The sequence below is a fragment of the Hyperolius riggenbachi genome, chromosome 3 (assembly GCF_040937935.1).
Source record: "Hyperolius riggenbachi isolate aHypRig1 chromosome 3, aHypRig1.pri, whole genome shotgun sequence".
Classification (NCBI taxonomy): domain Eukaryota; kingdom Metazoa; phylum Chordata; class Amphibia; order Anura; family Hyperoliidae; genus Hyperolius; species Hyperolius riggenbachi.
This window is the reverse complement of record NC_090648.1, coordinates 314,194,984-314,219,469: the sequence shown is the minus strand read 5'-3', so window position 1 is coordinate 314,219,469 and position 24,486 is coordinate 314,194,984. Positions and strand designations below refer to the sequence as shown.

Sequence of the window (24,486 nt, the reverse complement as noted above, 5' to 3'; positions counted from 1 at the left end):
TATTGTGTGTAATATAAGGGCTATTAAACTATACAAGATCTGCACTTAAAGAGTTTTCTATCTTCTATAAATACAGGCTGTATTCTTACCACTGAATGATGCAGATACTGAGAAAGAGTTTGATCGGTTATTTGAGTGAAAATGCTTTTTAGACCTTATGACTTCAGTAGGGACAGAGCTGTAAAAGGTGGGAATCGCACACTGAGATTAGAACTGATTACTGAACTGATTAGTCAGTTTCACACTACCATTAGGATCCAGAGACGTGAACTATAACCCTTTATTGGTGCAAAGTGGTAAATCAGGTAAAATACTGTATTAGATAGATATCTATCACTTACCTGATCTACTACTAGACTACTAGTGTATGTCTGGAATAAGCTAGAAGCAGAAATCAACACTGAGTGCTTTCTCCATCTCCCATAGCGGTTATCACTTTACAAATATTTACTTGAAGTAGTTTATTTAGCTTTATGTGTGGACTTGTAAAGGGGAAAAAAAGGTTTACTATTTTGCCACTATAAATGAAAGATTGGGATCTTGAAGCACAGACCCTAGTGCTTTCAGGTCACCTTTGGCAACCTGGCATCTTGCAAACACTACTACAGTTTCAAAATGATATGGAATGGGGAATTTCCAAGTCATTAGCGAAAACAATACAATCAGTGAGTCTTGAAAACACTGGGAATCCCCCAATCTGCATTTATGAAGCGCTAACGATGATAAAAGGAGGTCAAGAAGCGATTTATGTCTGCACATGTTGCACTTGCATCCTTCCCATTTTTGTGTGCGTGTGTGTGGTGGTGGTGGGGGGGGAGGGGGGGGGAGCAGGTAAATGGTTAGGTGCCCTTTATCTACCGCATTACATAAAAAGCTGAACAAAAGTTTACAGAGAAATGTTTTTGAAGTGATAAAGTGTAAAGGAGAAAGAGATAGAGATGGAACTGGTATCCACTAGCCAGCAATACAAACCACCCCCCTATCAGTAGGCTGGCATACTGGTACCTAAGAACAGTTGATTTGAGGCAATTGTATACGGTTTTATATCTACCAGTTCTAATGAGAATTAGTCACTGCAAAGTGATCAGCATTGAATATTTAATGTTTAAAAGGTGAACTGTATTATAGTCTAATAGAGAAGTTTAATAGCACGTTCAAGTGTACATCTCACCTTACTTGATTTAATCATACCAACTTTTGAAACAAACTACATTCATAACATTATGGCGCAATTATTAGCTTGTTTTAGCTTTTGTTCTTAACAAGGTGTCATACATTTTTGTTTCTGAAAGTGATATTAACCAAATTGCACTATTTGCATAATTATTTTTGCAGTTACATACTGTGTTATGAAAGCAGGATGTGGAGGACAACAGGCAGCCATCAGGTTTGCTTTAACAAGGCTGTGGCCTAAGGAACAGATTAATTAAAAGCAGTGCAAGGAACGATGGAGCAAAAGTAAAGAAGTGACCAATCAAAATTCTTGTTCTATGCATCGGCTCTACATTTGCTCCAGTTTAAACTCAGAATAACGAGACTGCCCACTGATATCTTGAATGCAAAAGCTTGTATTGACAGAGCACACTACATGTTACAGTCTAATGACCTTCATCAGGAGTACCTGACGTAGTGTGCTCCGTCAACACAAGCTTTTGCATTCAATCCATCAGTGTACAGCCTCGTTATTCTGAGTTCAGGTTAGAGCACTGAGTCATCCAGGTACGGTGACCTGGAAGTGTGTGTGTGTGTGTGTGTGTGTGTGTGTGTGTGTGTGTGTGTGTGTGTGTGTGTGTGTGTGTGTGTGCGCACTGTCTAATCCTAACTATTTGGCAGCAGGAGGGGTCTGCAACTGTGACATCTTTTGTGCTTTGAGTTTCCTCCACTTTACCCTGCACTTGTGACAGTTCATTTCCTCTTCCTTGAGCTCATGCAGTTACCAGCTATGACCTCCATTTAAGGCCAGCCATTATATTACTGTGATTGGCAGTCCATAGTTTGTATACATCTTGTGACCTTGTTCTGCCAATCAAATAAATTAATAGCAGTACTATAACTAGAAGTTAACTTTGGTCATATCAGGCAACTAGATTGGAATAAGTAACAGACTGATGTTCTGGACCACATTGCCAGTATAAATGTCATCCTTTGAAACAACAGGTTGTATATCCTGTTTTATTTACAATGTATTCTGTTGTTTGTGCAAGGAACTTCCCAAACATTTAAATGAACTTTCCTCATTAATAAGATTTTGCAAGGGGATTGTTGATACACCCTTATTTGTAACATTATTGTGATGTGCAGTAGGGATCATTTGTATTGTTTCACATTTGCAATACAGTTTTTTGCTATCATAAATGTATCTTTTAGTTATTTGTCTATGTGTTTTAATATGGTCACATAAAAAAAATCATTATTCAAAAATCTGACTTATCCTTAGATTAGTTTTAATAATGATAAGTCCGCATGACTGAGATCACAAACACAAAAAGTGGTCATAAATGGAATGTTTCCAATAATACAAAAATGTGCAACTCTGTTCAAATTTCACAATAAAAATACAAATTTCATTAGAAAACCAAAACCATACATTGCACAACTGTAAAGTCATGGTCAAAAGTTTTGGTAGTGACACAAATGTTGTGTATGGGAATATTCACGGCTTCAGTTTTTGTGTTGGCAATTCACATTGTCTTCAGTTTACTGTGCTGAGCGATCAGATGCCTAATAGTTCATTGCAAAGAGCTTTATTGCCATTTTTTTAAAAAAAACCTGTTTTTACTGTATTTTGGCCCTGCCACAAAATGATCAGCTAAATCATTTCAGTATATTATCAGCACAGGTAAAGGGGTGAAATGGTAAAGCTGTAATTATGCCATCATTGTGATTGAATTATTAAGGAAGACTAATTGCCATAAAAGGGCAAATGTGCTTCAAATCACTTTCTTCTTCTGTTAGTAATGGTTACCTCCAAAGAAACACGCACAGTGATTATCATTCTGCAGCAAAATGGTCTCACATGTAAGAAAATTGATGCTAAGAATATTGCACCTGAAGAACCATCTGCCGGATCATCAAGAATGTGAGAGATTCAGTTATGGCAAAGAAGACTGCAGGATAGCCAAGAGGGTCCAGCAAATGCCAGGACTGTCTCGTTCTGAGGAGTCAGCTACAGAAGTGTGTTACCACCAGTGCAGAGTTTGCCCAATATTGGCAATGGGTGAATGTGAGTGCACCTGCATGTACAGCGAAGCAATTATTTATGGACAATGAACTTGTGTATAGAAGAGTAGCAAACAAGCCACTTATTTCCAAGAAAAAACATTAAAGGAGCAGTATTGCGAATGAAGCGTTTTTCAGTTACGGTCATAAATGATTTTTACAAGGTTTAACATAGTTAAATTGGCTGGTCAAAACTAATCTGTACACTGATATGACTGAGGTGAGAATCTCATCACCAGCTGAGTTACCGACGTCCAGCTAACTTACTGTGGTGTTTACAACTGAGGCAGGCTCATCTGGCTGTTATGTCACTCCCTCCCCTCTCTGTGTGTGAGACTGAGATAGCAATCTCCTACCTCCCCTGCTGCTGGCTGTATCACTGTGATTAATGCTGATCTCTGGGGTCCCCTGCAATTTTGCAGGCACAGCTCTCCATGCCTAATATTGCTCTGACTAGATGGCTCTGCTCCTTGATCTTTGTGTGTTTGAACAGAGATCAGCATTACTCACAGAGCTACAGACAGAAGCAAGGGAGGTAGGGGATTGCTGTCTCAGTCTCACACGGAGTGACATCACAGCCAGATGAGCCTCCTTCAGTTGTAATGACGTCAGTACGTTAGCTGGAAATTGGTAATTCAGCTGGTAAGGAGATTCTCCCCTCAGTCATATAAGCGTACAGATTAGTTTTGACCAGCCAATTTAATTATGTTAAACCTTGCTTATCTTGCAAAAATCATCTATGACAGTAACTGAAAAATGCTTAATTTGCAATAGTGCCCCTTTAAAGACAGGCTAAAATTCTGCAAGAAGTACATAGATTGGACAGCAGAAGACTGATACCAAGTTATTTACTATGATGAATCCCCATTCCAACCATTTAGGACACCTGGAGTATCAATAGTCTGGAGCAGAAAATTAGAACACTACCATAAGTCCTGTGCCATGCCAACAGTGAAGCATTCTGAGACATTATATGTGTGGGATTGCTTCGCATGCATGGGTGTGACCTCACTCACAATTCTACCCAAGAACAATGCCATGAATAGAGTAAGGTATTAAACAATCCAGGTGTAATTTTGTGATGATGATTATTTTCTAGCATGATGAAGAGTAGAGTTGGGCCGAACGGTTCGCCGGCGAACGGTTCCTGGCGAACTTCGGTGGTTCGCGTTCGCCTCCCGCAGGCGAACGTTTGCGGAAGTTCGCTTCGCCCAGTTCGCATCAAAAAACAAAATTTTTACCCTCCATTTCACTGTCAGCAGACATGTTATGGTCAAACACACTGCTTGAGGACCCGCCCACCCTCCCTTCAAGCTAGGTCCTTTATACCATTTGACTCAGTTGTCTGCCTACACTAATTAGTTATGGGACAGCTGCTACACTCTCTGCTAGTGAGATTTTAATTGGCCTCCCTCCTCCCTCCTCCCCACCTCCCTCCTCCCTCCTCCCACCTCCCACCTCCCTCCTCCCACCTCCCTCCTCCCACCTCCCTCCTCCCACCTCCCTCCTCCCTCCTCCCACCTCCCTCCTCCCTCCTCCCACCTCCCACCTCCCTCCTCCCACCTCCCACCTCCCTCCTCCCACCTCCCTCCTCCCTCCTCCCACCTCCCACCTCCCTCCTCCCTCCTCCCTCCTCCCTCCAACCCTTCAACCCTTCAACCTATTCCCTCCTCCCTCCGGGAGGAGGGTGTCTTCTGGCAGGGAATTATACTTTTTTAAAAGCCAGTATATATCATACCAATGATACCATAGCTGGGAATTGAACCCAGATCACACTGCGTGGTGGACACATCAGTGCATCACCCTAAGCACTGTACCACTACAGTAGTAAGTGAAGCTACCGTAAAATGTACCATTAATGCTCAATGCAATAGAACCATTAGGTTGCTTAAAGGAGAACTGTAGTGAGAGGTATATGGAGGCTGCCATATTGATTTCCTTTTAAGCTATACCAGTTGCCTGGCAGCCCTGCTGATCTATTTGGCTGCAGTAATAATAATAATTATAATCCAAACATTTGTATAGCGCTTTTCTCCTGTCAGACTCAAAGCGCTCAAGAGCTGCAGCCACAGGGACGCACTCAAGAGGCCACCCTGCAGTGTTAGGGAGTCTTGCTTTGAACTCCTTACTGAATAGGTACTTGACCTAGCCAGGATTCGAACCCTGGTCTCCCATGTCAAAGGCAGAACCCTTAACCAGTACACTATCCAGCCACTGTCGTGTGAATCCCACCAGAAACAAGCATGCAGCTAATCTTGTCAGATCTTACAAAAATGTCAAACACCAGATCTGCTGCATGCTTGTTCAGGGTCTAGGGCTAAAAGTATTGGAGGCAGAGGATCTGCAGGATAGCCAGGTAACTGGTATTGCTTAAAAGGAAATCAATATGGTAGCCTCCATATACCTTTCACTACAGTTCTCCTTTAAAGGGAACCTTAACTGAGAGTGATATGGCTGTTTCCTGTAAACAATACCAGTTGCCTGGCAGTCCAGCTGATCTTTGTGACTGCAATAGTGGCTGAATCACACCCTGAAACAAGCATGCAGCTAATCCAGTCTGACTTCAGTCAGAGCACCTGATCTGCATGCTTGTTCAGGGGCTGTGGCTAAAAGTATTAGAGACACAGGATCAGCAGGCGATTCAGGCAACTGGTATTATTTTAAAAGGAAAAATCCATATCCTTCTCCGTTTAGGTTCCCTTTAAGGATTTGTAGCATAAAAGCCAACTCACATTGGCTGGGATTCGAACCTGGGTCTCACTGTATGGTGGACAAGCACACTATCCACTATACCAACTGAAGCTGGCCTGAAATTGCTGGCCTGAAATTGCTGGCCTGAAAACAAGCTGCATCACACCCTGAAACAAGCATGCAGCTTGTTTTCAGGCCAGCAATTTCAGGCCAGCATTTTCAGGCCAGCATTTTCAGGCCAGCATTTTCAGGCCAGCATTTTCAGGCCAGCATTTTCAGGCCAGCATTTTCAGGCCAGCATTTTCAGGCCAGCTTCAGTTGGTATAGTGGATAGTGTGCTTGTCCACCATACAGAGAGACCCAGGTTCGAATCCCAGCCAATGTGAGTTGGCTTTTATGCTACAAATCCTTAAAGGGAACCTAAACGGAGAAGGATATGGATTTTTCCTTTTAAAATAATACCAGTTGCCTGAATTGCCTGCTGATCCTGTGTCTCTAATACTTTTAGCCACAGCCCCTGAACAAGCATGCAGATCAGGTGCTCTGACTGAAGTCAGACTGGATTAGCTGCATGCTTGTTTCAGGGTGTGATTCAGCCACTATTGCAGTCACAAAGATCAGCTGGACTGCCAGGCAACTGGTATTGTTTACAGGAAACAGCCATATCACTCTCAGTTAAGGTTCCCTTTAAAGGAGAACTGTAGTGAAAGGTATATGGAGGCTACCATATTGATTTCCTTTTAAGCAATACCAGTTACCTGGCTATCCTGCAGATCCTCTGCCTCCAATACTTTTAGCCCTAGACCCTGAACAAGCATGCAGCAGATCTGGTGTTTGACATTTTTGTAAGATCTGACAAGATTAGCTGCATGCTTGTTTCTGGTGGGATTCACACGACAGTGGCTGGATAGTGTACTGGTTAAGGGTTCTGCCTTTGACATGGGAGACCAGGGTTCGAATCCTGGCTAGGTCAAGTACCTATTCAGTAAGGAGTTCAAAGCAAGACTCCCTAACACTGCAGGGTGGCCTCTTGAGTGCGTCCCTGTGGCTGCAGCTCTTGAGCGCTTTGAGTCTGACAGGAGAAAAGCGCTATATAAATGTTTGGATTATAATTATTATTATTACTGCAGCCAAATAGATCAGCAGGGCTGCCAGGCAACTGGTATAGCTTAAAAGGAAATCAATATGGCAGCCTCCATATACCTCTCACTACAGTTCTCCTTTAAGCAACCTAATGGTTCTATTGCATTGAGCATTAATGGTACATTTTACGGTAGCTTCACTTACTACTGTAGTGGTACAGTGCTTAGGGTGATGCACTGACGTGTCCACCATGCAGTGTGATCTGGGTTCGATTCCCAGCTATGGTATGATATATACTGGCTTTTAAAAAAGTATAATTCCCTGCCAGAAGACACCCTCCTCCCGGAGGGAGGAGGGAATAGGTTGAAGGGTTGAAGGGTTGAAGGGTTGAAGGGTTGAAGGGAGGAGGGAGGAGGGAGGAGGGAGGAGGGAGGAGGGAGGAGGGAGGAGGGAGGAGGGAGGAGGGAGGAGGGAGGAGGGAGGAGGGAGGAGGGAGGAGGGAGGAGGGAGGAGGGAGGAGGGAGGAGGGAGGAGGGAGGAGGGAGAGTAAAAACTCCCTAGCAGAGTGTGTAGCAGCTGTTCCATAACTAATTAGTGTAGGTAGGCAAATGGTATAAAGGACCTTGCTTGGAGGAGGGAGGGAGGGAGGGAGGGTGGGTCCTCGAGCAGTGAAGTGTATTTCACTCAATTAGGTGTGACTCCAGGCATTAGAGCTTTTGAAACATGTTTTCTATCATTTTTGCAGTGTATAGAATTTTTTAAAACTTTGAAAGTTCGCCTCCCCATTGAAGTCTATTGCGGTTCGCGAACTTTTTCGCGAACCGAACCTTTCGCGGAGGTTCGCGAACAGGGTTCGCGAACCGAAAATCGGAGGTTCGGCCCAACTCTAATGAAGAGCCATGTCAAAAGGAAAAAATTATTACAATATGGCTCAAAAATCAAAACATTGAAATTCTGGATCTGTAGCCAGGAAATAACCACGGTGTTAATTCCACTGAGAACCCATTGTCAGTTCTCAAAAAAAAAAAAAAAAAAAACAGGTGGCCAAAAAGAAGCCCCCAAATTGTGATGTACTCCAAGCACTAACAAGGCAGGAATGGATCACCATCATGGAGGATTTGACACAGAAGCCAATGTCCAGCAAGCTACAGTGCACTGTAAATGCTGACTCTTTGCATAAATTTGATGTATTTGCCAATAAAAACCTTTGAAACTTATGAAACATAGAAATGTAAAATAAAAAACTGAACCATTTTGTCACTAAAAAACTTTTGCCCAATAATGTATACATAAGAATTTATAAAATATATATATATATATATTAGCAGTAAAAATGGAATGACCAGTTGATCACTTGTTGCCCCAGAAGTTCTCTTTTCTTTTCTGTGCACGTTCCAGAACTTGGGAAGCTAGAGAGCTTGAGGCTGCTGACCTAGCAGATATCTGGGAAAGCCGGTCATCTGAAAACAAACACAGATATATTTACAGGCTTTGGGCAATGGAATAAATTCTTAAGATATTATCAGGTATAGAAGGTTGTCTGTGGTTTGTGTTTCTTTTAAAATACGGTCTGTCAGTCACATTAGATCAGCTGGCAGCACAGATGACAGCAGAAGAGTTTTTTCCTAACTGTAAAGATCTTCAAATGGCATTATGTTTAGAAAAAAACGGTTGCATCCTCTTTTCCATAACCAACATGTAAGTGTACAAAGGGGATGTTTAAAACCAAAACAAACTATGACATTTTTATATGTAATGTACTTTAACAGGTTAAGTTATTCTACCTATCATACAGTGATCAGCCAAACATTCACCTGCCTAACATTGCCCCTTGTGCCACCAAAACGATGTTAGCAGCAGATTCTTTAAACCCTCTGCCATCATGGAATACCATGCCACAAAGCGGTTACTTGGTCTGCAGCAATTTTAAGGTTGGTGGTATGTGTCAAATTAACATTCAGGGGACCTAAAAAAACATGGGTCATCAGACCAGAATGTCTTCTTTCATGGCTTCATGATCCAGTTCTGGTGGACTGGGATTAGCATGTAAACAATCTATAGTTGCTTGGAATAATCCTGTTAATGTCATCCTTTTCTCTTGCTTTCACCCTCCTCCCTGTCTTACACTACTTATGTAAGACAGAGTCCTCCTTTTCCATGCTGGGGGCTACCGTGACTGTTTAGTGGTGCACAGAAGAAGGTGGATATGAAGCAACCTGGGTAACTTGCTTCCTGGGACAGCGCTGAAGACACAGAGTAGCCGTTTTCTCTTTTCCCACATGCACAAGCAGACAGCATTAATCATCAGAAAGAAGTTCTTGAAGAGGGAGTTTGCTGGGACACTGGGCCGAGTTTCATATTTGAGTATGCAACTGTCAAAAATGAACTACAGTTTTTAGCTGGTTGGAGTAGAATAACACGATTTTTACATGGCAAAAACCAGCAACTTTGATTTTAGTAAACATTTCTCTTTAAATAAAAATGGCTGTGAACATATATTGTTCGGAGATCCACTGCAGGGTCACTTTAAAGAGGACCTCTTTGTATGTCATTGTCTCTTTAAAACAAAATGTGTCCCTTTATCAAGTGTGGGTACCTGATGTACTCTGAAGTCACCCAGTCTCTGCCTGTGCCCACCTCCCCCTGAAGCCATGTGCCCATGAGTGAAAACTGCTGCCCGCAGTTTTTGATAGTCTGCAGAGCTGCACCTAGCATCCACAACTTATGATCTTGTGTGCTGCCTGTGCAATTATTCTGCTGCTATACAAGCAATCCAATCTGGACTTGACCCAATTGCAATGAAACTTTTCAGGGTTTTATTTTCATTATTCAAAGTGGTGATACAGCACAAAAGTGAGTACCTTTGTGCTGTATCACCTCTTTGAATAATGGAAATAAAATCCTGAAAAGTATCATTGCAATTGGGTTGAGTCCAAATTGGATTGCTTGTGCATGGACTGATTGCTATTTGGAGGCTTGATGGACCTTCTACCTCATTCTGTGACTCCCCGACATACAGTGGTTATTATCTGAGGCTTGTGGTACCTTTTGTGCTTGCTCTTAAAGGGAACCCCAGGTGAGAGGGATATGGAGGCTGCCATATTTATTTCCTTTTACACAATAACAGTTGCCTGGCAGTCCTGCTAATCCTGTGTCTCTAATAATTGTAGCCATAGACCCTGAACAAGCATGCAGCAAATCAGTTACTCTGACTCAGCTGACTCATATTTTACTGGATAAGCCATATACTTCTTCCAGGGTTTTGACTCGGACACTTATAGGGCTGGCAGAAAGCTGGCATTGTTTAAAGGACATAAATATAGCAGCCTCCATATTCCTCTCACCTCAGGTTCTATTTAACTGGTTATTTGTTTTTGCAAATGTATGTAATTTGTAATAAACTCAATTTTTTTATTGAAACGAATGACCTAGTTCATGAATTGTCACTACTATTGTGCATGTACAATACATGTGAAAAGCATTGCCAACTCTTAAAAAGTACATTTATATTTTCTATAACTGTTACACTGCAACTGAAGAAGGGAACGTGAAGCATGTCACCCTTGACAATACCATTCAATACAGTATTTCTCGTAAACAAGTTTAAAGAGAACCCGAGGTGGCATTGTATTACGTTAGTGGGGCACAGAGGCTGGTTGGGCACACTAACACCAGCCTCTGTTGCCCCATCGTGTGTCTCAAAGACCCCCCTGCTTGCCGCTATACTCCCCGCAGTGCTGGCGACACGCAGCGCGTCACCAGCACAATGTTTACTCTAGCGCTGTCTGTCAGCGCCGCTCCCCCGCCTCCTCGGCATCGCCGCTACCCGCCCTCGTCCCTTCCCTCCAATCAGCGGGAGGGAAGGGACGAGGGCGGGTAGCGGCGATGCGGAGGAGGCGGCGGAGCGGCGCTGACAGACAGCGCTAGGGTAAACATTGTGCTGGCGACACTGCCGCTATACCCCCGCAGTGCTGGCGACACACTGCGTGTCGCCAGCACTGCGGGGGTATAGCGGCGAGCAGGGGGGTCTTTGAGACACACGATGGGGCAACAGAGGCTGGTGTTAGTGTGACCAACCAGCCTCTGTGCCCCACTAACGTAATACAATGCCACCTCGGGTTCTCTTTAAAGTGTACCCGAGGCGGTGCGGGGTGCAGATGGGACACTGAGGCATGCGCCCTGCTGCAGGACATGCCTCTGTGTCCCCTCCACCGTCACACTATCACCCCCTAAAATTGGCTACAAGCAATTGTTGCCAATCTCGAGGGGAAGGGAGGAGAGTTATTGCAGGCCTTCCCCAGCTGCCATTGGGCAGCTCTGTCGCTACTTGATCCGCCCAGCCCCCTGGATTGGGCAGCATTGTTTTTTTTTTCACTAATAACCCCCACCTTGGGTTTACTTTAATATTTTTTAAGCAGAAAATTTAACATTTTCTCTTTAATGATATTGTTTGAATATGAATTTATAAAAAAAGATTCCAGGTTAAATACCTTCAATGCTGTCCTCACAATCATAGGGTGAATTGTAGTAGTTGATACTGTTAAAGTTCCCTGTGCAAATAAATGAAAAATATAATGTAATGATCACTGTATTTTACTGCACTCTAAGCAATTATATCATTGCTCTGTTTCATGATAAAAGTGCTAAAAATGTTTTGAAGGAAAATCTAGACTTTTTTGTGACCTTTACACATTTTTTAAGACATGTACAAGCAGCCAGCAAAATTCGTTACAAGAACTTTTTCCATCATGTTTACTTGTCTTGCATGCAAACTAAACATTAGGGGGCAGATCTTTTAAAGGTAGTGCACAGAGAATTTTAAAGGGAAGGTTCAAGGAGGGGAGTGAAAAAATAAAAATCAATTTCCACTTACCTGGGGCTTCCTCCAGCCCGTGGCAGGCAGGAGGTGCCCTCGCCGCCGCTCCGCAGGCTCCCGGTGGTCTCCGGTGGCCGACCCGACCTGGCCAGGCCGGCTGCCAGGTCGGGCTCTTCTGCGCTCCAAGGCCCGGCACTTCTGCGTCCCACGCAGCCCGCTGACGTCATCGGACGTCCGCCGGGCTGTACTGCGCAGGCGCAGTAGTTCTGCGCCTGCGCAGTAGAGCCCGGCGGACGTCCGATGACGTCAGCGCGGCTGCGTGGGACGCAGAAGTGCCGGGCCTTGGAGCGCAGAAGAGCCCGACCTGGCAGCCGGCCTGGCCAGGTCGGGTCGGCCACCGGGAGCCTGCGGAGCGGCGGCGAGGGCACCTCCTGCCTGCCACGGGCTGGAGGAAGCCCCAGGTAAGTGGAAATAGATTTTTATTTTTTCACTCCCCTCCCTGAACCTTCCCTTTAAGTAAATCTGATGTAGAAGTGGAACAGTTGTGCAGAATGGTCAATAAGAATCCTTGATGTGGACATCTGTTCCATTTTTACATAAGTTTTGCTCCCGTTTTCCACGCATTCGTTTTTGGTAAACTTTGGCCACATTTGTTAAAATTCTATCTTGCATGAGCAAACACATTGAAACCCATGCAAAAGCAAGAATAAAACTTTAAACCCAAAACCAACACCAAAAGCAAATTCTAATATCGATCTGGGAGATGGTTAAATATGTCGCAAGTGAAAAACAAATCACCTTTTCCAGAGTCAAATGTGCAAAGGTTGCAAACCCACCAGACAGCAGACATATTTAAGAAAAAGAATCCTTCCCAGGTTTACTGGATCAGTTACAGTGGGTATAGAAAATAATCAACTCAATTTAAATGCAATATTCACATTTTGCATTTTGTATCCAGCAATGAAAATAATTTATCCAGCTGTATTTGCTGAATGCACTTTGTGTAAGCCAAGTAAAAGTTATGATAGCAACAATTTAGAAGAAATAATACAAATATATAATTAATAAAGAGAATAGAATCGGTATAATTTGAGTCAGTACTTTGTGGAACCACTCTTCAAGTCATTCCACAAATGTTCAATAGTGCGTTCTTAGGGATACATCAAGCCTTTGAATGTTTTTGCATCCATCACCTGACAGCTTTTAGCCTCACTACCAAGCAACATAAAGCTCCAGAAATATCGGTTTGAATGCTGTACTTATCAAAATGATTGCAGTTGATTATAGGTGGACACCAATTAGCTTAGCATCCAGTGAAGTAGATTATTAGTTGCATCTGATTGCATTTACAAGTATTTTTTAAGAAGGGGTAATCCTTAAAATCAATTGTGCATTGATACAAAAAGAGGATTGATTCTTGGGTGCATGTGAGAAAATAGAAAAATCTTTAATAAATCAAATATTATTAATTCTGCATTTACTGGCTATATTAATGGCTGCACTTGGGTGTCACAGGGTACTATGGCTGGATTTTGGGACTTAAGCTCATAATGGCACACGTTCAAGAATTGTGCGTGTGAACGCAACAATAACAAATTAATATTTCACATGCACCATGTCAACAATAAATAATGAATTGATACAAAAAGAGGATTGACTCTTGGGTGCATGTGAGAAAATAGAAAAATCTTTATTAAATCTAATATTATTAATACAAAACTCTAAAAATCGGTGGATCTCTTGTTTATTTTGTGCAGGTTTTAGGTGCAGTTTCCTTGGACATACAGTTAGCGAGATTTTTTTGTCCTAATTACAAGGTTTTTTTCAAAAAATTCCTATGGACCGTTTACAACATAAATTTCATTACCTACAGGCCAAGGAGGATCCAACTATTTAGACATGGGGGATTTCAGCCCCTTTTGTCTCTCTCTCTGGAGTCAGTTGTTCTTTGCGCTAAATTAGTATTTATGAGAGTATTATGCATTTTCTTTTTTTTTTTTTTTTTTAATATTCTTTATTTTATATTCTGCTTTTTCCAAATACACAAAAAGATACATTTTCAAATATCGAGCATCTCTCTCTATACAAAGCTGTAAACATATAAACATCACCAATATACTATATATAACAGTGGGGGACTAGCCCCGTAACAGCTATTACTATTGCATGGCAGGCCATTGCAAATACGGCTAAGAACCGTTTTTACTTGTATCTATATAATTAGTAGACATATCCTGCACTATATATACCTTATTTATACAGAAAGAGAAGGTCAAAGAACAGAAATTATAGCCATTAGACAAGTTTAACTAATAACTATACCAGTGTTTTTGTGGGAGTAGTCCACTCCCTTTCATTGGGTGTGATCCGGCATCTCTCCTCAAGGTTCTTCTGTAGTTTAAGTATAGTAAAGAAAGGTATCAACTCTACAGGAGTTGAGCGCCCCTGCTGTGCATCATTAAATCAAATTCTTCTGAGAATCGGAAGGCCGACCAATAGGCCCATGTTTTACGTAGCTTTTCAGGTCTGTTCAACGCTATGTGTGCCAGTTCTTCCATTGTATGTATATGATCCAGTTCCCTAATTAGTTCCCCGAAGGTCGGAGCTGCTTCCCTTCTCCAATGGCGTGTCAATAGACATTTTGCTGCATTCAACACATGTCTAATGATAGATTTTTTATATTTCCTCATGGGCCATTCATTTATATGTAGTAAATAGACTTCCGGGGAGAAAGGGACTTCCCCCTCCACCAGGTGTTGTATCAGTGTTTTGACGCATTCCCACAAGTCCCTGACTCCGGGGCAGTGCCACAACAAGTGTAGTAGAGTGCCTGGATTTTCTTTACATCGCCAGCAGTTAGGATCTCTACCGGGAAAGACCCGTTGGAGTTTGACAGGTGTCCAGTACCAATCTGTTAAAATTTTATAGTTGATCTCCTGGATCCTCGCCGATAGAGATGTCTTGTGGGCGAAAATACACATTTTAGATATCTGTCCCGGAGTGAGGGAGCGGTTAAGCTCCTTTTCCCACTTATCAACGAATATCAATTGTGGGGGATTCTGATTCAACAGCAGAAGATATAGTATTGATAGAGTTTTTTTCATAGGTTCTGTCCCTACGCATAGGGATTCGAACTCTGTATATTGTCTCCATTGTGTTGGTTCTATTTTTCTGCTTCGGAGATAGAATCTTATCTGAAAGAGTGACCACCAATTCAATTGGAGGAGTGGGAATTTGTGTTGCATGTGTTGTAGTGAATACCACCCCTGTTGGTCTCCTATTGCCTTTATGGTCAGGTCCTTTGTGCTACTTAGATCTGTTCCTTGTCTCCTACGTAAATCTAAGGGGATGTCCGGGTTATTCGCTATTGGGAAGAGGGGCGAGATTCCAGGAGAGATATCTGGGTTTTGCCTAAGTCTGTCTACAATTGATAATGTAGTCAGTACTAATGGAGGTAATCTCCACGTCGTTCTATCTACGCCTCCTATCCATAACAAGGCTGTGATATCGTATGGTGTCAGTTGTTTCTCTATATCTGTCCATTGTTTGCACTTATTATGTCTGGTCCAGTCCACTGCCCTTGTTAACACTGAAGCGTAATAATAGTAGGTTACGTTAGGGACTGCAAGGCCACCTTTCTGTTTAGGCTGGTATAGAATTTGTCTCTTTAGCCTTGGTGGTTTCCCTTTCCAGATGTACCTGTTAAAGATGGTTTGCGCCTGTTTAAGAAATGTGTTAGGTAACGATATTGGCAATGTTTGAAAGAAGTACAACAGTCTGGGCATAATGTTCATTTTTACTATGGCAATACGACCTAGCCAGGAGAATTGTGGGCGGTCCCATCTGGCCAGATCTGCCGAGAGAGTCTTCAAAATGGGGGGGAAATTATAATCAAATATGTTTGTCAGAGAGCTCGAGAGACTTGTGCCGAGGTACTTAATTGATTTGTCGTTCCACTTAAAGGGGAAGTTTAATTCCAGGTTTTGTTTTATTTCTTCAGGGAGACCCACATTGTAGGCCTCACATTTGTCAAAATTTATCTTGAAATTAGATAGTCGGCCAAATCTTTCGAATTCCCCTATCAAATTTGGTAAAGTGATTAACGGGCCAGTCAGGAAAAACATGAGGTCATCCGCGTACGCTGCAATTTTATGGTCAGTTGGTCCTATGGTCACTCCTTTAATGTTTTGATTTTTCCTCACATGACATAGGAAAGGCTCCAGGGCTAGGGCAAATATGATGGGGGATAGTGGGCACCCCTGTCTTGTCCCATTTTTAATGTGGAGGGGCTCCGAGAGGACCCCATTCACCTTAATGCGAGCTGTCGGCGAAGTGTAGAGCGCTTCGATGCAGGCCAGCATTTTCTCGCCCATTTGGGTCTGCGTCAAGACCTCTTTGATCCATACCCAGTCCACCCGGTCGAATGCTTTTTCAGCATCTGTAGAAAGCAGCATACATGGGATATCTCTTGACCGGGCGAACTGGGTAACGTCTATCACCCTAATGGTGTTGTCTCTCGCCTCCCTATGTGGAATGAAACCCACCTGATCCCAATGAATTAACTCCCCTAGGTGTACTGCTATCCTATTGGCCAGTAGCTTAGAAAAGATTTTTAAATCCAGATTAAGGAGGGAAATCGGTCTATAGCTTCCACACATGGATGGATCTTTATTTGGTTTCGCAATAACTGTGATGTGGGATTCTTGTGTTTGTGTTGGGAGGCTAACATCCGGGTTACCTTCTGCTAGGGAATTATATACTCTACACAGATATGGGGCTAAGATGTTTTTATATTTCTTATAATATTCTATGGGATACCCATCCGGCCCTGGAGCCTTTCCTGATTTTATGTTTTTAATAACTTCTTTAATTTCCTGTTCGGAGAAAGGTTCCTCCATTTCCTCTATGGCGTCCTGGTCTAATTGAGGTAATCTGGCATCTATCAGATATGACTGGATGGCTGTTTTAAAGTTACTGCTCTCTTTCTGCTCTGAGTTCTGTTGGAGATTATATAATTTAGTGTAAAATTGCCTAAAGCAATCCACTATGGATTCACTTCTATTGTGTTTAAGTCCCTTAGTGTTTTGTATCTGCGAGACAAATGTCCTTTGCTGTTGTTGTTTTAGCGCTTTAGCCAAGAGCTTGCCCGATTTATTTCCATATGTATAGAAAGCATTTTGACATCTGCGAGCTGCATATTTGGCACTGTCCTGTAGCATTTTTTTAAGCCTATCTCTGGCTGCTATTAGGTCCCATTTATCCTCATTGGTCAGGGATGTTTTGTGATTACACTCCAATCTGTGTATTTCCTGCATCAGGTCCCGTATTACCTTTTCTTTTTCCCTTTTCCTTTTAGAGCCAATTTGTATCAGTGTTCCTCTCAGAGCACATTTATGCGCTTCCCATAAAACTGGTGGCGTCACGTCTTCAGTGTCATTCAAATTAAAGAATTCTTCAATCTGTTTTTCTATTGCTGGTGCTATCTCCTCGTCCTGTAAAAGAGAGACATTTAACCTCCATGTAAAAGGTGTCTCCCTCTTGTCTTTGCAATTAAGTGTGACACTCACAGGAGCGTGATCAGTATAGGAGATTATCCCAATGTTTGCTTCCATGTGCTCTGAGAGGAGGTTATGAGAAACCAAAATGTAATCTATTCTGCTATAGACATTGTGTACATGCGAGAAAAATGAGTAATCTTTAGTATCTGGATGGGTAAGTCTCCATATATCAATAAGCTGGCGCTCACTCAACATCCTCCTAAGTTTGTTTAGTTTAGCATAAGATACTGCTGATCGCCCCGCTGAAGTGTCCAATGCTGGATTTAAAGGTAAGTTAAGATCCCCTCCCAGAATGACATTTCCTTCTGCAAAGGTGTCCATGATTTCTAAAAATTTCCCCATAAAAGCTATCTGGTCCACGTTGGGCGCGTAGATCGAGCCCAGCGTGTATTTCAATCCTTTAATAAGGCCTTTAACCAGGACAAAGCGGCCTGCGTCGTCTGTATGTATGTCTAGCAGCGTAAAGGGAATAGCTCTGCTCAGTAGTACCGCTGTGCCCTTCGTCTTAGACCCAGGAGAGACACTTAAATAGGCTAGTGGGTAGTTTCTATCCCCCAGTTTTGGGTGTTGATCTTTTTTGAAATGTGTCTCCTGGACAAACACGACATGAGCCCCCTGTTTCCACATGTCCCTGAGCACTATTCTTCTTTTTTCTGGAATGTTTAGTCCCTGAGAGTTGATCGAGATACACTTTAATGCTACCATGAGTGAGGTGAGTAGTCGCATCTGATGACACGGATCACACCCTGGAATCTAAGAACACTGGTCAACAAATGTTTTAACGTAAACAGTTTGAGTGTCTTCAACGTGAAGAACATAACTATTGTAGCTATTACCCACAGCGGGGTTAGTACCGAGTAGGTGTCCCTATGTGGGCACCGAGTAACCATTATCTTGCGTGAGGAACTGAGCTCCCCCTCCCCCCTCCCACGGGTCCCCCCAAAGTTTGGACTGTAGAATCATCTTTTAGTTATCCCCGTGATAAAGAACCTTATTCTCCCTCCGTAATGTATGCTGTTGATTACGGGGTCTCTATAGAGCCTCTCTCATCCCTCCCCCTCTGACATGTCCCTCCCTCCCCGTCATCTCCCGCCAGTGGGGCTCCTATGTATTATTAGGATGGGTAAAAAAGAAATAAAGCGAGCCGGGGCGGGATGCCATGTTCTATTAAGTATCATAATATAACTCCCTTAGGCCATATCTAGGTTCACCTTTTATTAAAGGGGTCTGGGCCCTATTTTCTCCGAGATTCACCCTTGATCATTCCCCCCCCCCCCCCCCCAACATCCCTTAGGTCTTCTCCCAGACATGCATGCGTTCCTTAATGTACACTAAGGCAATCTGCTAAAGGTCTTGACAGTTAAAGTTATCTCATACATATCTTTACAGCATTCAAGCATATATTAGCAAGAGTTTAGCGGTCTCACGTATCTTCTATTTGTATATTGCACTCTCAGAAGTGCGCTGTCTTCATAATGTCAATCTGTTCAGGTCGTGCACAGGTATTAGTGTTAACCATGAATATATTAAAGATATAAAGCACTTTCAGAAGTGCGCCGTCTTCTAAGCCAACTGGGTCATAGCGTGTTATCCATAGATTTGCATCCTATGATCTGCTGTGGTGGCTCTCGTTTGGGCGCATGCATCTGTTGTTGTACGCTATCTTCTACTATATCGTGGCTTTATAGTACTGGTGACCTGGTTATATATAGTTATACAGTTTTATATACGGTTTTACGCTCCTCTATGAGCAAGACTATTTATTTGAATGCGTATTTTATTAGACACTCATATTCTTGGGATATTGGGTAGGGCATTGCCCCGATTATGGTGTAAAGTATGGGTCTAGCCTCAGTGCTAAAGTTCCTTCTCTTTGAAATGCATTTGTGCATCGTCTGTTGGAACAGACTCTGTTGGGACGGTCACATAGCATAATTGGGCGAAGCTGGGCTGAGGAGAGGCTAGGGGCGACCGGGTGAATCAAATGAGATGTATTGTACTTATCTGAATAGTGAGGCCAGCTACTCCGGACTTCCTCCATTTTGTTTCCGTAGGCGGCGGACTCTCAGCGGTAGGCCCGTGATTATTTTGTCAGGCTGCCATTCCGGGACCTCTACGTGTGGAAGATGAAGAGTCTTTAAAAGATCAGGCAATTCTTTCGGTGTTCGTAGGATGTGCGGGATCCCCTCTTTGATGATGATTACGTGGAAGGGGAAACCCCATTTATACGCCAGGCCGTGTTCCTTGAGTGTCTTCAACAGCGGCTGCAGAGCTCTTCTTTGTGCGAGGGTGCTAGGCGCCAAATCCTGGAACAGCTGTATCTTGTGGCCTTCGTGCTCAAACTCCTCCATATTCCTTGCTGCCTGCATTATTGAATCTTTCACTGCGTAGTGGTGGAGCCTGCAAATAACGTCGCGCGGAGGTTCGTCAGCCTGTGGTTTCGGCCTCAGCGCTCTGTGTGCCCTGTCCAGCTTGATGATATGTTCTGCTGGTTTCTTAAGGATATTATTAAAGATGGCATTCAGCGTTTCATCTAGCTGTTGTACCTCTATATCTTCAGGCAGGCCTCTCACCCTTATATTGCATCTTCTGCTGCGGTTTTGCAGGTCTTCCAGCCCGGATCGGAGCATTGTATTAACGTTGGATTGTGTATCGTGAGCTTCCTTTAGCCTTTTAATGTCTGCCCTCATCGTTTCAGCATCCATCTCTAGTGCACGTAAGCGGCCGCCATGTTGCTCCACTTCATCTCTCACCTCCTGCAATTCCGCCCTGGAAGCCGCTGTTATGCGTTCCGCCAGATCATCCTTTGTCGGTAGGTGATGTAGGAAGTCCCTAATTTCGTTAAGGGATTTGTTCGTAGCCTCGATTGCGTCCATCTCTTTAGTATTCTGTGCCGTGCCCTGTTTCGCCTCCGCCATCTTAGCTGGTGTCTGCGTGGCCTCGTTGCGACTCAGGTACTTTGTGACTTGCTGCTGGCCCTTCGGGGTGTTTTGACACGGCGAATTTTTCCTGGTACCTTTCTTGAGTCTCCCTGACATAGTCTGGAGGAAGATTAACGGGGAACAAGGGGCTTTAGGAGGGTCCCGAGGTTGGGTAGCGGGAGAGCTCTATCAATGTGCGTCCTCACGCCTTCATGGCCAGCTCCGCCCCCGTATTATGCATTTTCTAATGACTTTTAGAGTTTTGTATTAAAAATATTAGATTTATTAAAGATTTTTCTATTTTAGATTAAATATTGATTGAGAAAGCACTAGATAGATTTTTTTTTTTTTGGTAGAATAAATGTCTTTATTGAATCTAAAAGTACAATAAAACTTATTTTGAGTATGTTCTCGCTTGCTAGTGGTTTAAAATAAGATGCAAGCTACTTATCACCTTGCCATTGCGCGAGGATTACCGGCAAATCCCATTGCCGGTTTCCTTCACACAATGGCTGATTGTTAGGGAGCATTACTCAGGCGAAGGCCTGAGCAACACTGCTCTTTACTGGGCGATGGGAAGTGAGGTTTTACACTGTGGAGCTGTCCTTCAGCACCACGGCCTTGCTCCCCAGAGATGTGTGCGCACCCTCCTAACATCCACCGCCATCTTCCACCGCTGCATCTGGGGGTCTCCTTTGATAAGGAAACCCCCGGAGCGCCCTGCCGGGCCACTGAAAATCGAAGTTCCTCACAGCTGCGCCACAACAACGCTGTAATTACAGTGTACTCTCACTGTAATTACTGTTATTGGAGCCCTGGCAAAGCATCTTTGAAGCTCCCACTGGGGCTCCCCATTGGTCCACTGTCTGAGCCAATGAAAATGGTCTAGACAGTGGACCAATGGGCAGCCCTGGCGAGAACTTTAAAGTTGCTTTGCCAGGGTTCCATAACAGCAATTACAGTGACAGATGCACTGTAATTTCAGCATCGGGAAAATTGCGGCGAGAGGTGGGGGTGTTTAGCGTCTGCATGTAAATTACTCAGGGGTGACCGTGCAGCTGTGGGGGCTTTGGCAATCGGAGAGATGCTGCGGTGACGACGTGTGTTCGCTGCCTTAGACCTGCTCTTTGCAAGTCTAAGCTAAGGCTCATATCTGACATGAAGCATCGCATCCCAGCAGCATGAAATAAATAATAGGATAGGGCATAAAGAACTCGGTGGTCGTCAGTATCGCCCAAGTGAGTTTTTTTTCCGCCTGGAAGCCCTGGCAAGTTCTGTAATAGGATATGGCTGAAGGTGTGAAAATTTCAACAAGGAGAAAACCCAGGAGAAAAAGTAAATTGCATATAGGCCTACGTTTCATGCTTTAGGCAGTGTCATATATTGACAAATGAACTAATGCTGATCAGAAGTCATGCAGCCTTTCTGGCAACAAATATGGCTGCATAATAGCAACACCGTTATATTGAGTTATACTTGAACTGATTTGCAAATTGCATTGCTTTTGCACAATAATGTAAGAGTACTTGTTTTCTAATTAAGTTTTATGTACCCAATTGAGTTAATGGCATCTGACTTGTGTTCAATATTCTTTCTCTTTTGGAAACCCGCAATGAAATGTTCATCTTACCGTTATGTTGGAATTCTGGATCGCGCAGTGATCCCCGTATTTTGCATGATGGAGCCCACTGATGGAATGCTGGCACATAATATTTCTCTGTAGGTCTACAAGCAGGATAGGATATGCTTGCAGGGGAGAGCTTACTATCAATCTGGTTTGGCCAAGGATCCTCTCTAAGTGGCAAGGGATCTGTAGTCTTTAGACCAGCAACAGGGGGAGATGGTGCAGAGTGATCATCCTGACACAAAGAAACATATAAATATCATTTATGTATGCAAAAGGCTTGTACATTGTGGTTTCACCCAAAAACATCATAAGCAACAATATTAAATGTTTTAAAGTATGTAATATATTACTACATACTTTTAAACGCCTCTGTTTCATATGAACTATATAATGGCAGTTTCTACAATTAAGTGTATTAATTAGTTCCTTACGCTTTCATAAGTAGTGTGAAATTCTCTGTTAGTTTTGGTGCATAGTATTGGCAGTATTTATTGAAATAATTAAGGAAAATGTCCTTGATTGCAAAAAATGATGAAAGATAAAACGTCCAATAATAATCTAAGCAGCATGGTGTGCATATATAGTTCCAACAAAGATGATATATACAAGTAGTATGATGGCACCAGTCCATTTTGGGCTTTTAATAGTCCTTTTTCAAGCATAATTTATGTGAATACAAAGTGGAACAATCTAAACCAATCACTGTTCCTAGATGGAAAGACCATCCAGAGTATATATGATAAGGTCGAAGCAATACTGGTTTCATATATACTCATATTGGTATATACTTATTGCCTTGGTGCAATCCCCTACAGCTGTCTGCTGTACTGCAGCATACAGAGTACAGTTCCCAATGCATGTCAGGAGCAGGCATTGTATGGAAGATGAAGCATCACAGCAGATGGCTGTAAGGAGAGGACGGCGCCACCTGGTGATGTTCTGTTCTCACTGCCTCTAGTTCTGTTGTGCGCTGCTCTGCATAAATGAAATTAGAGTGAGAGGCCAGGCTCGCAGAATGGCTCAGTACAGTCCATGGGCCAGGGGTTAGGGACCCCTGCATTAAATCATCCACTAGTGGTAGTCTTTTTAAATTGGCCTCTAAAGAGGGGATAAGTTACCATCTGTATAATAGTTTATAATTGACTGAGACCCTAGGAATTTGCCTCCACATATCGTCCAAGTATTCTTGTTCCAATGTTGTGCCCAATTCTCTTTCTCACTTGGTGATGTAGGAAATACACTAGTTATTTACCGGCAACGTCTTTAGGAGTCGGAAGGACAGCAACCCAGATGAGAGATTACCCTTCCACCTACTATTGGACAGGAAGAGGTTAATACATGACCACAGGCAGGGCATATATACCTGCCTCCCCACACACATACCTCAGAAATAACAAAGATAACCACATGTAATGCTTCAACAATCTACATATATGCGTAATATGTTGGTGCTTTATAAATACAATAAATAAATGCTCATATAAAACCACCCGGGCGGCTAGTAAGGGTGCTGTCCTTCCGACTCCCAGAAAAGACGTTACCGGTAAGTAACTAGTTTCTTTCCCAGGGTCATCTCCAGGACAGCAACGCAGATGAGAATCAAAGATTATACATATTAGGGTGGGATAACAGCATAAAGTACCCTTCTACCAAAAGACAATTCCGCTTTTGAGTCCAGATCTAACCTGTAATGTTTTACAAACGTATTCTTGCTAGACCAAGTTGCAGCCCTGCCAATTTGTTCAATCGAGACTCCAGCGCCTTTTCCACCCAAGAAGCGGAAACAGATTGAGTCGATTGAGCCTTAACTAGACTTGGAACCTCCATACCCTGTGTCTGGTAGGCGAAAATAATCGCCAGTCTAATCCATCTGGCGATGGTAGCCTTAGAGGCCTGTTTGCCTCGGTTCACTCCTGCAAACAAAACGAATAGTGCCTGAGACTTCCTCCAAGGCCTAGTAATTTCTAGATTTTTATTCACACAACGTCAGACGTCAAGGCGGAGCAACCGTCTTTCTTTATCATTAGAAGGATCATTACAGAATGATGGCAAGTATATCTCCTGAGATCTGTGAAAACGAGAGCATACTTTAGGCAAGAAAGCTGCATCTAATTTAAGAGTGATTCTGTCCTCTGAAATGATGCAATAAGGTTCAGCAATAGATAAGGCCTGGATCTCCACCACACGCCTTGCAGAGGAAATGGCAAGCAAGAAGGCAGTCTTTAGAGTCAATAATTTTTCAGAAACATCCTCCAAGGGTTCAAAGGGTGCATCCATAAATGCTTGTAGAACCAGATTCAATTCCCAGGGAGGCACCTGGGTCCTCACCAAAGGCTTGTTTCTGTGAACAGCTCTGAAGAAATGAATAAAGAACTTGTTTTCTGCTAGCTTTTTCTGTAGGAACACACTGAGGGCAGATGTTTGCACTTTTAATGTACTAGCACTAAGTCCTTTTTTCAAACCAGACTGCAGAAACTCCAAAGCAGAATAAGAGTAATCCTTGTTCCTGCCATTCTCCACACACCAGTTATTATAAACACGCCAAACTTTAAGATACATTTTTCTTGTTAC

General features: G+C 43.0%; 1 protein-coding gene across 4 annotated transcripts in view; it reads right to left on the bottom strand.

Annotated features, from left to right (window-relative positions):
- Positions 1–8,272: 8,272 nt before the first annotated feature.
- The window catches only part of MDM1 (Mdm1 nuclear protein), a 95,150-nt gene continuing 78,936 nt past the window's right edge, over positions 8,273–24,486 (bottom strand). For all 4 annotated transcript variants that reach the window (XM_068276717.1, XM_068276715.1, XM_068276716.1 and 1 more), the window contains 3 exons: positions 21,919–22,147; positions 11,484–11,543; positions 8,273–8,453 (listed from right to left, as the gene is read on the bottom strand). In XM_068276717.1, the coding sequence (XP_068132818.1) occupies positions 8,344–8,453; positions 11,484–11,543; positions 21,919–22,147 (399 nt within the window). In that variant the 3' untranslated portion in view covers positions 8,273–8,343. The remainder of the gene's footprint in view (positions 8,454–11,483; positions 11,544–21,918; positions 22,148–24,486) is intronic.